Source organism: Castor canadensis, chromosome 3 (genome assembly GCF_047511655.1).
Source record: "Castor canadensis chromosome 3, mCasCan1.hap1v2, whole genome shotgun sequence".
In the NCBI taxonomy this organism is placed as follows: Eukaryota; Metazoa; Chordata; class Mammalia; order Rodentia; family Castoridae; genus Castor; species Castor canadensis.
Window position 1 is genome coordinate 178,872,385 of NC_133388.1, and position 14,319 is coordinate 178,886,703.

General features: G+C 36.8%; 1 protein-coding gene across 6 annotated transcripts in view; it reads left to right on the plus strand.

Annotated features, from left to right (window-relative positions):
- The window catches only part of Col14a1 (collagen type XIV alpha 1 chain), a 277,904-nt gene that overhangs the window by 189,348 nt on the left and 74,237 nt on the right, over positions 1-14,319 (plus strand). For all 6 annotated transcript variants that reach the window (XM_074069130.1, XM_074069129.1, XM_074069128.1 and 3 more), the window contains 6 exons: positions 2,385-2,531; positions 6,985-7,041; positions 11,462-11,601; positions 12,528-12,651; positions 12,824-12,967; positions 13,800-13,964. In XM_074069130.1, coding sequence (XP_073925231.1) covers positions 2,385-2,531; positions 6,985-7,041; positions 11,462-11,601; positions 12,528-12,651; positions 12,824-12,967; positions 13,800-13,964 — 777 coding nt within the window. The remainder of the gene's footprint in view (positions 1-2,384; positions 2,532-6,984; positions 7,042-11,461; positions 11,602-12,527; positions 12,652-12,823; positions 12,968-13,799; positions 13,965-14,319) is intronic.

A 14,319-nucleotide genomic window follows, 5' to 3' on the forward strand; every position in this document is an offset into this window, starting at 1 on the left:
GTACATAATATTCCCACCATATTTACCCTCCCCCATTTCATACATCCTCTCCCACTCCCTCTGGTACCAATCCCCAGACAGGACCTGTGCATTACACTTCCTAAACAAAATTTATTTGAATTTTTTGCAATTGGCCTTTAAAAAAAACTAGTCTATTTTAATAGTTTCTATTATTTATTTATATATTTATTACTTATTGCGGTGCTGGGAATTGAACCCAGAGCCTCGCACATGCTAAGCAAGTACTCTTTCACTAAGCCACCCCCAACCATGGTTTATGGAGACAGGGTCTCACTACATAGCTCAGGCTAGGCTGGAACTCACTATGTAACACATGAATTTCCAACCTTCCTGCCCTGGCCTCCTAAGTGCTGGGATTATGGATCTGTTCCACCACCCTCAGCTTATATTTTGTTTATTTTTAATAAACTGTTCTCCAAATAACATTTAGGAAGAGTGGATTAACCATTAAATAATTTGTGCAATGTATTTAATCAATGCAGTTTTTAACAGTAGTCTTTAAATTCCTAGAAATAAGGCTTTATAAGGCTTTGATTAAATAAGAACAATTTACATATCAGAAGATTGATCTAGAAGGAAATGTGTATAATAGTTTTTTTTCATGATAGCAGCAAGTCTTCCTTTCAGTTATCCATCATAGTAAAAAATAAACACTACACCTAGACGAAAACTCATTTGAAACCTTTCAGTAATTAAAACCATCCAAGTAAGCCATGTTGGATGGAGTGATAATGCATCGGCTCATGAGGACTCCTCATTTTGGTCTGTAGAATTCAGCAGCTCTCAAACTGTATCATTGTGAAAGAAAAACACATTTCATTCATGTCACTTTATGGTATACTTGTGGAAACTAAAGCAGCATTCTCAGACTGAGCTTTAAAGTTCTTTCTGAGTTCAAACATCAGTTCTGTTACTGAGTTATGGACTTGGGTAATTAGTAACTTTTAGGGCTTTTAGTTTCTTGTCTTTAGGTTGGGAATAATTATAAATGTTATAAGGATAGGATGGGTTTATAGAATTAAAATCCTTAGACTATTGCTTGACACATGATACACAGTCATTAAATGTTGTCTATTATTATCTTTGTGGTTGTGGTTATAATTAGATAGTAAGCACAGAACCTGGTATATCATGAGTCCTTCAGAAATGAGGACTTCAACAAGGTCTCACTCTAACCTCCTCAGGCTCTGAACCCAGCCAGCACTAGTTCTTCCAGGAAAGGCATTGCAATTTCACTGTGGATGTGGGAATGAAGAAATGAGACAACAGTTAGTTGCTCTCTAAAGTTCTTTGTGTTTTTGATGGCGATGGGGCTTGAGCTAGGGCATGATGCTTGCTAGACACGTGCTCTACCACTTGAGCCAGTCTGCCAGCCTCTCCAGAGTTCTTTGTCTCTGTCATGGTGCAGAAAAAGACAGAGAGGTTGCTGGATGTGAGTGACATGATTTCTCGATAGGACCAAAAGGACCTTATAACCAGGGGTTGGGAGACAGCTCCTTAGCATGTATGGCCTTAAGCCACTTAAGCACCATGAGCTGTTTCCTCAGTAGTGCTGTTAAAAGATTGCAAAGGATTTTCAGAATGCAACCAGGGAGTGTGGAGAGATTGCTGTAAACTCCCTAAGGGTCCCTTGTGATGGAAAGAAATCATGGATATCAGCTTAAAAAAAAAAATCAAGGCTGAGAGAGGAAATTGGGCTGTTTGGGGACTTACTGGTTGTCCTAGTACCACTTCAAGCTCTTGCCTGCATTTCTGGTAATACTGAAAACAACATGGACCTGTGGATGAAGTTTCTGAGATCCTGGAAGCCCACCTCCTAATCAAAGGCATGAAGGTTGCCTAGAATCCTGTCTTTGTAACTCCTTACCTATATTTTAGGACACTACCTATAAGGGCATCCTTTTGGATGGTAATAAGTTGTATGGAATTAAAAGTATGCATCTTTTTATATCACTTTGTGCATGTGACTGTGTTCTGGAGAATTCTTGGTGAATGAAAGGGAGCTCACATTTTAAAAAAATAAATATACTCATTCACACTTGTGTGGATCAATTAAATATGTGCATATAATTATGTACATTAATGTTTCTTCATTCAGTACAGGGTTGATGTTAGTTGTCTTAATAGTAAGTTTTATTTTTAGTACATATAAAACCTTGTTTTAATAGAAAAATACCTATAAAATGTGATTTTTTTAATAGAAAAAAATAGTGGTTATTTAAAACCTTTAGAAAAAGGTATAATTCATTCTGAAGTTGTCTGATGTAGACCATACATATTCAGCATTTTAGAACCAAATCATCTAGTGATGGCTGTTTTTAAAAAATTTCATGTGTGTGTGTTTTATTTTGTTTTTACTGTAGATACACAAACACAAGAATCCACTGTGGGAGGAGGCACAAACAGGCATTGCTTCTATGGACTTCAACCTGATTCAGAATATAAAATCAGTGTTTACACAAAGCTCCAGGAGACTGAGGGACCCAGTGTGAGCATAATGGAAAAAACACGTAAGTCAGTTTTCTCTTCTGTTCTCCCTGGAAAGAAAAAACAGTATTTTAGTCATACTGCTTTGACTCTAGAACCTTATTCCATTTAGAAAAATATTAGCTACTGCTCCCCAGGAATATGTGTAATACAAATTCTGTTTCTATTATCCAATCCCAGGATTCTTTGCATATGGCTAACTGATGTCATCAGCATGTTTTTATTTTCCATTCTCCATGTATGTCTTCAAGGCCAGATGATGCCAGAGCACTTGAGACAATGACTTACATTGTAATCCATATCCATAGGAACATTTATGGTTTGTGGAGTGTGGAAGGGAGTTTAAAGACTGGGTCCTGACATTAAAACAATGCCATCTTACCACAGCCATGAAGGTGGGAATGAAGCCAAGATATTCCAACTGGCTGACCCTAGAGTTACTGCCTGTTTAAGAGACTCTTGTGCTTTTTTCAAGTTGGCTACAGATCTGATGCCCTGTGGGAAAGGCAAAGTATAAAATTAAAACAAAGCACTTTTTACATGTTCCAAAGAGCAAGGAGGGTGTCAACTTCTTGGAATGTCTTTTAATCAAATATTCCTGGCCTGGAGGCCACAAACATCAAAATGGCCTCAATTGTAATGAATTCTGGGGGATGCTTGTATGCTTAGCGCAGTAGCTTGAACTTAAACTTGGAATCCTGTGGACTTGTGTCTGAATAGGTGGTGGGCGATGGGCTTTCTTCACAGCTCCTCTAACATGCACTTGGCATTTACAAAGGGCTAGCACAACATATAGATCTTTCAGCCTCTAGGGTTTTGCAGGAAGGAATCATTAGCAATGTATGCCCTTAAAAAAAAAAAAGAGGGTGCAAATATAATAAATTGAATCATCTAATTTTTAAAAATGTAATGACAGTGTTTCATAACACTGAAATATTTAACATTTTATATTGTATATGTATTTTTTAAGGTACAGTTTACATACCATAAAGCTTATGTCATTTTACATGGACAATTCAATGATTTTTAGTATATGTAAAGAATCATGTAACCATCACTATAATCCAACTGTACTTATGGTTCTGGGGATTGAACTGGGGTCTTAGGCATGCCAGACAAGATCTGTGAGACTGAACTGCATATGCAGCACTACAATCCAATTTTAGAACCTTTCTATCAGCCCAAAGAAATCTTTCCTGCCCATAGCAGTCTATCCCCCTTTCTGCCCTTACCCCCAGCAAACTTCTTCATTCTATTATGTATTTACCTTTTCTGGACATTTAATATAAATGGAAATATACAATAGGTAGTCTTGCATCTGGCATCTTTCACTTAGCATGTCTTTTAAGCTGTCATATTGACCTGGCTGCCATACCCTCTCATTGATTTGGTACTTGATTTTTGATTGAATTTGGGATATGCCTCATTAAAGAAGATGTCCAATTGTAAAGATGACCCACTACTTCTATGGATTTTATCTATGTTGTAAAATTTATCACTTATGTGTTTCTTTTTATTGTTACAAATAGTGAAGTTGATTAGGGCTTTGGTCAGATACAAGATTTAGAGTTAGACAGGTTTGATTGAGTCTCTTGTTTTGCCCTTTCTAGCATCATATATGATCTTGGGCATTTCAACACTTCTCAGCTTCTTTTTGCTCATCAGTAAAATTATGTAAATTATCTAGTCTCTTACCTCCTCTGGTGGCAGCAGAGATCCAATAAAAGAGTACTTGTTCTTTTTTGTTGGTTTGTTTTATTTATTTTAATTTTTAAAAATTATTTATACATTTACCCATATGTGTATAATTGTTTGGGCCATCTTCCCCTCTACCCCTGCCCTCATCTTCAAAGAGTACCTGTTGAAGAACTTTTCAACCTCATTGAACAAGAACTTTTTGTCATCACCATTACTATCTTCTTGGAAGCCACAAACAGATGGCCCTGGGGCTACATCTCTCTCAGACATGTTTTCTCTTGGGCTTATTTTTTTTTCTTAAGTTTAATTTTTTTTCCTGAAAACACTGACCATTTTGTAACCCAGAGCCCATGTGTCCTCACAGTGCCAATCTGCTGTGACCAATTAGTTGTTGTCTCTTTAGATGGTGCATGTTAGCTCTCATTGTTGTAGACTACCTTCTTTGTGCATATTAGTTGTTTTCCTGAGTCCTGAAAACATTTGAATTTGTGATCCCTGGTCTGCTTCAGTATCCCCTAATGTTAATCCTACAACTGGATTAATTCCAACTTGGATAGCTTTGTTTAATGAGAATGTTTTCCTGATGTTGGAAGCATCAGTCTTCTTGTATCTTCCACCCACTGGCTCTAGGTCAGTCTTCTGAAGCAATGCAGATCAAGACTGTCCCTTTTACTATGTGACATGCTTAAAGACAGGGACCATCTGTATGCCACATATAGAATATAAAAATGTGCACCAGTGCATTGCGATTCTTACCCAAGAGATTCTTTGGTCAGATGTTCTGCCCAAACATATTGATCTGACTGGCATAGCCTCTCATTGAGTTGGTTCTTGATTTATTGACTGAATTTTGGATATTGCCCAACTTTATACATTAACTTAATTTTGCACAATTATAAAGGTTACTAACTACTTCCACAAATTATAAAATGACTAAATCTGGCTTTTGGAAGAATTTTGTGGTGATTTCAAGAAAGTTTTCAAATTCTAGTTTTAGTGCTAAGATTTCTCTACTTTTTTCACTTTTGGAACTCAGTAGCTTTAAAAAAAAGCACCTTTAATAGCAGTGATGCACATATTCATAATAGTACAGAGATATATAAAGTGTATTGCTGATCTCCCGCTTTTTCTATTCTTCCTTTCTAGAAATACCTATTTCTATCACTGTTGTTTCCTTCAAAAAATTCTTTTATTTTTTTTTTGCACATGGGATCAGGCCATGATTTTCTATGCCTTTTTTATCTCACATAAAATTATTCTTGGGTATTTTTCCATAACAGTAATATAGTTACCTCATTCTTTTGATGTTGAATCATTTTTATTTAATTTCATTTTATTGGGTCATAGAATTGGAAGAGACCTTAAGATTCTTCTCTTTCAAACTTCTTGCCAATGAAGGAATTCCCTTTTCAACATTTTGGGTGAATTACCCATCTGCCTGGTCTTGAATCTTTTCAGCTATTTCTCTCTCTCTCTCTCTCTCTCTCTCTCTCTCTCTCTCTCTCTCTCTCTCTCTCTTTCTCTCTCCTTCTTTGTCTCCTTCCTCTCTCCTTTCTCTCTTTGTCTCCTTCCCCCTCTCTCATTTCTCTCTCTCCTTCTTTCTCTCTTTCCTCTCTTTCCTTTCTCTCTCTCTCGTTCCTCTCTTGATTTCCTTCCCCCTCTCTCTTTTCTCTCTCTCTCTCCTTCTTTCTCTCCTTCCTCTCTTGATCTCCTTCCCCTCTCTCACTCTTTTCTCTCTCTCTCCTTCTTTCTCTCCTTCCTCTCTCCTCTCTTTCTTCTCTCTCTCTCTTTCTCTCTTTTCTTCCCTCCCTCTCCCTTTCTATCTCTATCTCTTTTTGTGGTACTTGGGTTTGGACTCAGGACTTCACACTCACTAGGTAGGTACTTTACCACTTGAGCTACACCTCCAACTCCATGTTGCTTACTACTTCTTGAAGCCAGACATTTTCTTCGTTAATAGCAGAGGGTTTTCCCAAATATTGAAGTGTGATAATGATAATTTTAGATTTTCTTAAATCTGCAATATCAAACATGAATAGAAATGAATACCTAAGAAAATAATATTTTCCATTCACCTAACAATACTAATTTCCTAGTGCTTTGCCATGTGAGTTAGCATGAGAACCACCCCTGATCTGATCAATTCCTGTGTTCTCTAACCACATGACACCTCTACATAGTATGAAGACTTCTCATCCCACATCACCCGGACTGAAAAGATCTAGACACACACGAGTCCGTCAATGTTTACACTTGATCCTCAGAACTCAAAGACATTTTCCGGATGCAGGCTGAGCAGAACACAAAGTGAATCAGATTCCATTCATAACCAGCATCCTGGGGGGACACAGGGTGGGAAGGGTGGAAAGTGACATGGATCAAGAACTTATGGTCAACCCTTACTCAGGCAGAATAGAAATGACATTAACTTTACGTGTGAAAGCAGCCAGGCAGAGTGAGTATACATCTGAAATGGGTTGGCAGGATTCCTCCTTAAATCAACATCAGAACCACTTTGTAGTTGTCAGTTTCATTGCATTGACTCCTGCTGAGTAGACTGAATTGCGGAAAAATGGCATTTTAAGCCTTTGGTCTGAGGATGAGAAGATGGATATTCAGTTTTCACAGGCTGTGACTGGTTGATAGGAGTCATTAAATTCTTCAAGAAGACAGTTGTCAAAATCATCAACACCCTTGAAGAATGATTATTCCAAGCCCTCTCTCTCTTCCCTACAGATACGATGACTATTTGATGTTCTTTTTGTCTCTTCTTTTCAGTGTCACTTCCTACTCAACCACCAACTTTTCCTCCAACCATTCCACCAGCAAAAGAAGGTAAGAGAATGATATAATAACAGCGTGACTCTACGTTTAAGACTGTGGGTTTTGTTTATTCATTTAAAATCAAGGCATTATTAAAAGATATTTGTTGTGTTACCTAATTTTCTACTTAATATAAGCATGGTGTATTTTTTTAAATCAATTCAATAATAAATTCTATACACAAAGAGTGGATTTGCCTAACAGAATTGCTTAGTATAAATTTCACTGAAAATATCAGAGTGTAAATGTTAACCAAGAAAGAATAGTTACATAATTCATAAGTGAAAATGTGGTTTATAACTCTGAAATCAAGGAGAATTGTTTCCCGGCTCACCTCTGAAATGCCTTTCCAATTCCTCTGTCCTCATACAATAGCTCTTCAGAACCTTTACTGGATCTGTTAAGGTAATTTAAAAAAAAAAAAAAAAGCCTCTCAACAAGGTAGTGATCATTAATTTCTTTCATTCCACTAATGAAATTTTATTAACCACACTATTAAGTCTCAAAGCTTATGCTAGGCATGGGGAATACAGCCATAGTACATGATTGCTGCTGTCTGCTTATCTTCAGTACTACAAGAGAAATGCGGGGTTCTGTAGATAATTTTCAGTCATGGGTATGAGTAAAGAGATGGTACTATGATAGCCCAGGAATGAGAATAAGTAATGCTGCTGCAGGTTATGACTCATAAAGGAGAAGAAATTTGATCTTCCTGTAAAGACGAAGCATGAGAGATAAATAACGCAGTGAGTAATACTCTCTATTACAGAGTGATCCAGGTATGTAATATATTCAGGGAACTACAACACCTTATTGCAGCGTAGAGAAAAGAGTGAGGATAATGGTACATAAAGTAGTTAATGGACCAGAATGAGGAGTTTGAGTAGAGAATGCCCTGAGAAGTTTTCATAAAGGAAGGGTGACCTGATAAAAATCTTTGTTTAAGAAAGATAACTTTAGCCAGGTGTGGTAGTATACACTTGTAATACCAGCACTTAAAAGGCTGAGGCAAGAGGATGTTGAATTGAGATCAGTCTAGGCTACGTAGCAAGAATCTGTCTCAAAAAAAAAAAAAGAAGAAGAAGAAGAAAAAAAACCAAAAAAAAAAGATAACTTGGTGGAACAGGGATAGTGAACTGGAGGGAAGATAGGAGAAAAATGAACGTGTAGTTAGAAGGTTCCATTGCAAGAGTTCTTCCACTCATCATGCATTTTGAAATGCCTGTATTCATACCATGGATATGTGAAAAATTGCTCTTATTGGATGGGAGCTTAGAGTCAGGGTCAGATGATGCAGAGAGCAGTAAAGTAAAGGAATCAAAGAGGAAATGAGATATTCTAACAAAATTCAATGTCTGTCCTGGCATGACATGAAAAGTCTTCACTTGTCAATCAGCCTTGCAGCATCATTTTCCAGACTATTTTTTGATGCTTTATAACAGCAAAACTGTACAACTCAGCCTACTCATACACATCTTATGTTGTCCTACATTTTTAAATGTTCCTCTACCTGGAATACCAAACTCTTTCTTCTTCCATCTTCATATCTAGCCTTCACTAGCTTCAGTATCTATGATTATTCTCAATATTGGATAGGTAAAGAAGCTTAATAAAGAAAATATAAAACAATTTCATATCACAGAGGTAATTTCTTCATTCATGTTAATGTATTTTCTTTCTTTGATTCACTATGGAAATGTTTCCTTAGTAAAATTTTAAATAGATTTTGCTGTCATTTCCAAGGAAAAACTATCTTTGTTTCATCTTTCCTTGGAAACAGAGGACCTGCTTTTCTTATATAAACTTATAATTATCAGATCTTGTGATTCTATTCAGTTTTAGATTCAGACTACAAGTTTGTAAACTTTTATAAACCAAACTCAGGAGAGCAACCTCACCAGATCCTTCCTGTCCCTGGAGTTTTACTTCACTTGGAAATGGCTTATTTTACATAATAAATAGCTTTAAAGGAATGAAGTTCCACTTAGTAAAATAGAAACTGAGGGGGTTTTTTCCTAAGGAAAGGAGAAAGACCCATTTTCTCATAGACTATTTATTTGCAGTTGGCCTAAGAGTAAAAGATTCAGATTGTTGAAGAGCAAATTTTTTGCTCATCATAAAACCGAGTTAACATCATTAGTGTATGATGTACACTAATGAAAGGGAAGAGAGGCATAGATAATTTATTTTATTTTATTTTTTCCACTTTTCTTTTATTAGTCATATGTGCATACAAGGCTTGGTTCATTTCTCCCCCCTGCCCCCACCCCCTCCCTTACCACCCACTCCACCCCCTCCCGCTCCCCCCCTCAATACCCAGCAGAAACTATTTTGCCCTTATCTCTAATTTTGTTGTAGAGAGAGTATAAGCAATAATAGGAAGGAACAAGGGGTTTTGCTGGTTGAGATAAGGATAGCTATACAGGGCATTGACTCACATTGATTTCCTGTGCATGGGTGTTACCTTCTAGGTTTATTCTTTTTGATCTAACCTTTTCTCTAGTTCCTGGTCCCCTTCTCCTATTGGCCTCAGTTGCTTTAAGGTACCTGCTTTAGTTTCTCTGCATTAAGGGCAACGAATGCTAGCTAGTTTTTTAGGTGTCTTACCTATCCTCACCCCTCCCTTGTGTGCTCTCGCTTTTATCATGTGCTCATAGTCCAATCCCCTTGTTGTGTTTGCCCTTGATCTAATGTCCACATATGAGGGAGAACATACGATTTTTGGTCTTTTGAGCCAGGCTAACCTCACTCAGAATGATGTTCTCCAATTCCATCCATTTACCAGCGAATGATAACATTTCGTTCTTCTTCATGGCTGCATAAAATTCCATTGTGTATAGATACCACATTTTCTTAATCCATTCGTCAGTGCTGGGGCATCTTGGCTGTTTCCATAACTTGGCTATTGTGAATAGTGCCGCAATAAACATGGATGTGCAGGTGCCTCTGGAGTAACAGTCTTTTGGGTATATCCCCAAGAGTGGTATTGCTGGATCAAATGGTAGATCGATGTCCAGCTTTTTAAGTAGCCTCCAAATTTTTTTCCAGAGTGGTTGTACTAGTCTACATTCCCACCAACAGTGTAAGAGGGTTCCTTTTCCCCCACATCCTCGCCAACACCTGTTGGTGGTGGTGTTGCTGATGATGGCTATTCTAACAGGGGTGAGGTGGAATCTTAGTGTGGTTTTAATTTGCATTTCCTTTATTGCTAGAGATGGTGAACATTTTTTCATGTGTTTTCTGGTCATTTGAATTTCTTCTTTTGAGAAAGTTCTGTTTAGTTCACATGCCCATTTCTTTATTGGTTCATTAGTTTTGGGAGAATTTAGTTTTTTAAGTTCCCTGTATATTCTGGTTATCAGTCCTTTGTCTGATGTATAATTGGCAAATATTTTCTCCCACTCTGTGGGTGTTCTCTTCAGTTTAGAGAGCATTTCTTTTGATGAACAGAAGCTTTTTAGTTTTATGAGGTCCCATTTATCTATGCTATCTCTTAGTTGCTGTGCTGCTGGGGTTTCATTGAGAAAGTTCTTACCTATACCTACTAACTCCAGAGTATTTCCTACTCTTTCTTGTATCAACTTAAGTGTTTGGGGTCTGATATTAAGATCCTTGATCCATTTTGAGTTAATCTTGGTATAGGGTGATATACAAGGCATAGATAATTTAAAACAGCTCATGACACCAGGGGAGGACTTTGAAAACAGTGCTTTCAATGGAGTATGTCTTTATTGGTATTTGGGGGAGGGGGAGGTTGGTTGTTTAATTATGTTGGGATCCAAATACCTATTGAAAATGATAGCATTAATATAATAGTAACATTACCAGCATTATTCTACAATGTTTGACATGTACCAATGGGCAGTAGAAGGGCATAGAAAGGAGTTTTAAGCAAGGCTGGAATTAAAGTTTTCTTTTGGCCTCAATCCAAATACACATTGAATTTTAGATTAATCTGCTTCCATCATATCATATACCTTCCTTCTGAACTTGAGTCTCCCTGCTGTTAACTTAATGACAATGTGCAGAGGACAGGATGCACAAAGAGATGTGATAGCATGTACTTCCTTCCAATCAGAAGACACTAGACAGCATTTTCTGATATTTCTGTCTCTAAATCCAGGTCCCACAGACTCCTGTTTTCTCATTTTAATTCTTTGTGGTTGAGATTGGTTAATTTTTCCCATCCTTGTATCCACAAGCCCAATAAGAGCATTTCAGTTATGAATGAGAACTTTGGGTATAAAAGAGAAATGATGGTGAAGAAGCATAATGATCAAGAACTTAGACGATGAACCTTACCAGGTTTAATTAAACCTTTTCTTTGAGAAAGAGCTGTAGTTACTAGAGGGCAATCATTATCTGTCTTACTGATTTTGCAAGTACTATATTTTTCTTTTATCTCTGATTCAATCTTATTCTTGGTCTTCAGTATGTAAAGCTGCCAAGGCAGACCTGGTGTTTATGGTAGATGGATCCTGGAGCATTGGAGATGACAATTTTAATAAGATCATCAACTTTCTGTACAGTACTGTTGGAGCCCTGGACAAGATTGGTGCAGATGGAACGCAGGTAAGGCTAATAAATCAATCACTAATTCATTCTATGCATTAAAATTATTTCTCAGGCTCTTACTATGACTACTTGTCAAGGGATTTGGATAAGGAACTCTAAGGAGGTGATGCTAATCCTTAAATGCTGTTGAGTTCAGCAAATTACACAGGGTAGAAATGCCACATTTCTTTTCTATTCTAAAGAAGAATGTCTTTTTTAATAGTGCATGTAATAGTTTCCCTGCTTTTAAGGATATTAAAATCTTGAAAGGAAGAGGTTATGGTCACATATTGCTACAGATCAAGCAGGACATGAAATTAATTTATTCGTTTAATAAATATTGTAGGTCACAGTTCTAAAATATAAACAAAAATAATCAATTAAAATGGCCCCCAAATTCCACAGGAATAAAAGTAAATTGTAGGAAATGAAGCCAGGTAGGTTTATATTGTACTAGTTAAGATCACAGATTTTGAGATGAAATTTACTTGGCTTTAACTGCTGACTCTCAGTGACTACACACTTGTGGTCTTGTCAAGTTATGTGCCTAACTACCTTATCTGTAAAGTGGCTAGACTAGAATTAGTTGATTCTTAGGTTTGCTTCCTAAGGAAGTCCTTGTAAAGAATTCAGCTCTGATTCTCTGACATCCGTCCCCTTTCCAGGCTTAGGATACCATTTGTCACTTGTCAAATGAGGAGGCAAACATCCTCTGTGCTTTAGAGAGATTTTTAAAAACTATTTTCTGAAAAGTATTTGGATAGAAAGAAGCTATTTAATTTGTGTTCAATTTGATATGTGATTTGTATGAAATTCCTCCAAGAGGCATGCAGAATCAATTCAGGAAGGAAGTAAAATTGTAGGTGATATGGTGCAGCTGTTCACGTTCTCCAAGCTTGTGGAAGTCTACACCTGTGTAAAGTGACTATGCCTTCTCTGTCCAGGTGGCTATGGTTCAGTTCACTGATGACCCCAGAACAGAATTCAAACTAAATGCTTACAAAACCAAAGAGACTGTTCTCGATGCAATTAGACACATTTCATACAAAGGAGGAAATACAAAAACAGGTAAGACCAAAAATGCCCAGTAATTTACTATTAGTAATTACTGAAATGATGTTTTCTTTGAAGCATAAAAAAATTTTTAAGTTACTTTCATTGATTTCAGAACTTTGTCTCACCCTTTTCTCTCTAGCAAAACAAAGGAGTGAAATTGAACCATTGCCTTCCTTTGTTTCAGGAAAAGCAATTAAGTATGTCCGAGATACCTTGTTTACTGCAGAGTCAGGTACGAGAAGAGGCGTCCCGAAGGTTATTGTGGTTATCACTGATGGAAGATCACAAGACGATGTGACCAAAATCTCCAGGGAAATGCAATCAGATGGTAAGTGTTAGATACATAAACACTACTGTTTATATAACAGTGTCAGCATTGTTGTTTGCTATATACAAATTCATAGGCTTCATCAGCTTTGCTTAAAGAATTCAAAATCTTTATTAACTAGACAATGTGATTTTTAAAATCCTCTGGTTTACAAATCTGTAACTCTACTCTTTTATTTGAGAAAACTTATCATTTTCTCTAACACTTTTGTTCTGTACAGGATACCCTGTATAAGCATCCCCAGCTCTGAACTACAATACTACGTAAAGGACCATTGTAAAGGGCTAGGGCGAAGACCTCGTTACAAAAACTCCTTATTCTCCTACTCTGTGAAATAGAGATTCTCACTGGACCATTGTGATTATAAATTATATAAGATATGCCTGGAAAATAGTAGCTTTTTATGTGTGAGGCTTTGAATGATGACCCACCTTAGGCTGCTAGGCTTATCCTAGTTTCTACTTCTGAAAAAAACACTGAGATAGTTCAGTTTCTGTGTACCAGCTGTACCTCATCTCATAAATGTTGAAATAACTATTACAAATATGCAAACATAAAGATGTTACTCAAATGGGAACTATTTTGTCTGCAGCAGTAATTGTGGCGTTAACTTTCTTTAAAATGGAAAATTTCTTTAGGAGATGATGGAATAATTCTCACATAATGAATAATGTGCATGCAGAATTCTGATGAACTGTAAGGAATGGATTGTCCACCCCCACTGGCCTTCCTAAAGAAACACATTTTAAACATTTGGGACATCCAAAGTCTTGTGTTGCTGTATTTTGTGCAATTTAAAATAACAAAAAAATTGGTTCTCTTTCTGCCACAGGCTACAACATTTTTGCAATTGGTGTGGCTGATGCGGATTACTCAGAATTGGTTAGCATTGGCAGCAAGCCCAGTGCACGCCATGTCTTCTTCGTGGATGACTTTGATGCCTTTAAGAAAATTGAAGATGAATTAATTACTTTTGTCTGTGAAACTGCATCAGCAAGTTAGTTCTTTGAAATTCGTACATATGTTGTTTAAACTGTGAAATATCTAATATTGGTTGAATAATGGATCCCACCTTGAACAGAGGAAAGAGCTATTTGTTATGCAGACATTTTTTTCTTACTACTAATTTTTATCTTTTAAATTATTTTGTTAGCATATAATAATTGTACAGGGGGATACATTGTGATATTTACATATGTGCTTACAATATATCTTAGATTTCCCCCGCCATCATTCTCCCTCTTCTTCCCTCACCCCCTTCTTAGAACAATTTCAACAGATTTCATTCTTCTATTTTTATAGACGAATACAAAATACACCCCCCTTATTCACCTTAGTTCCCCCTTTCCTCA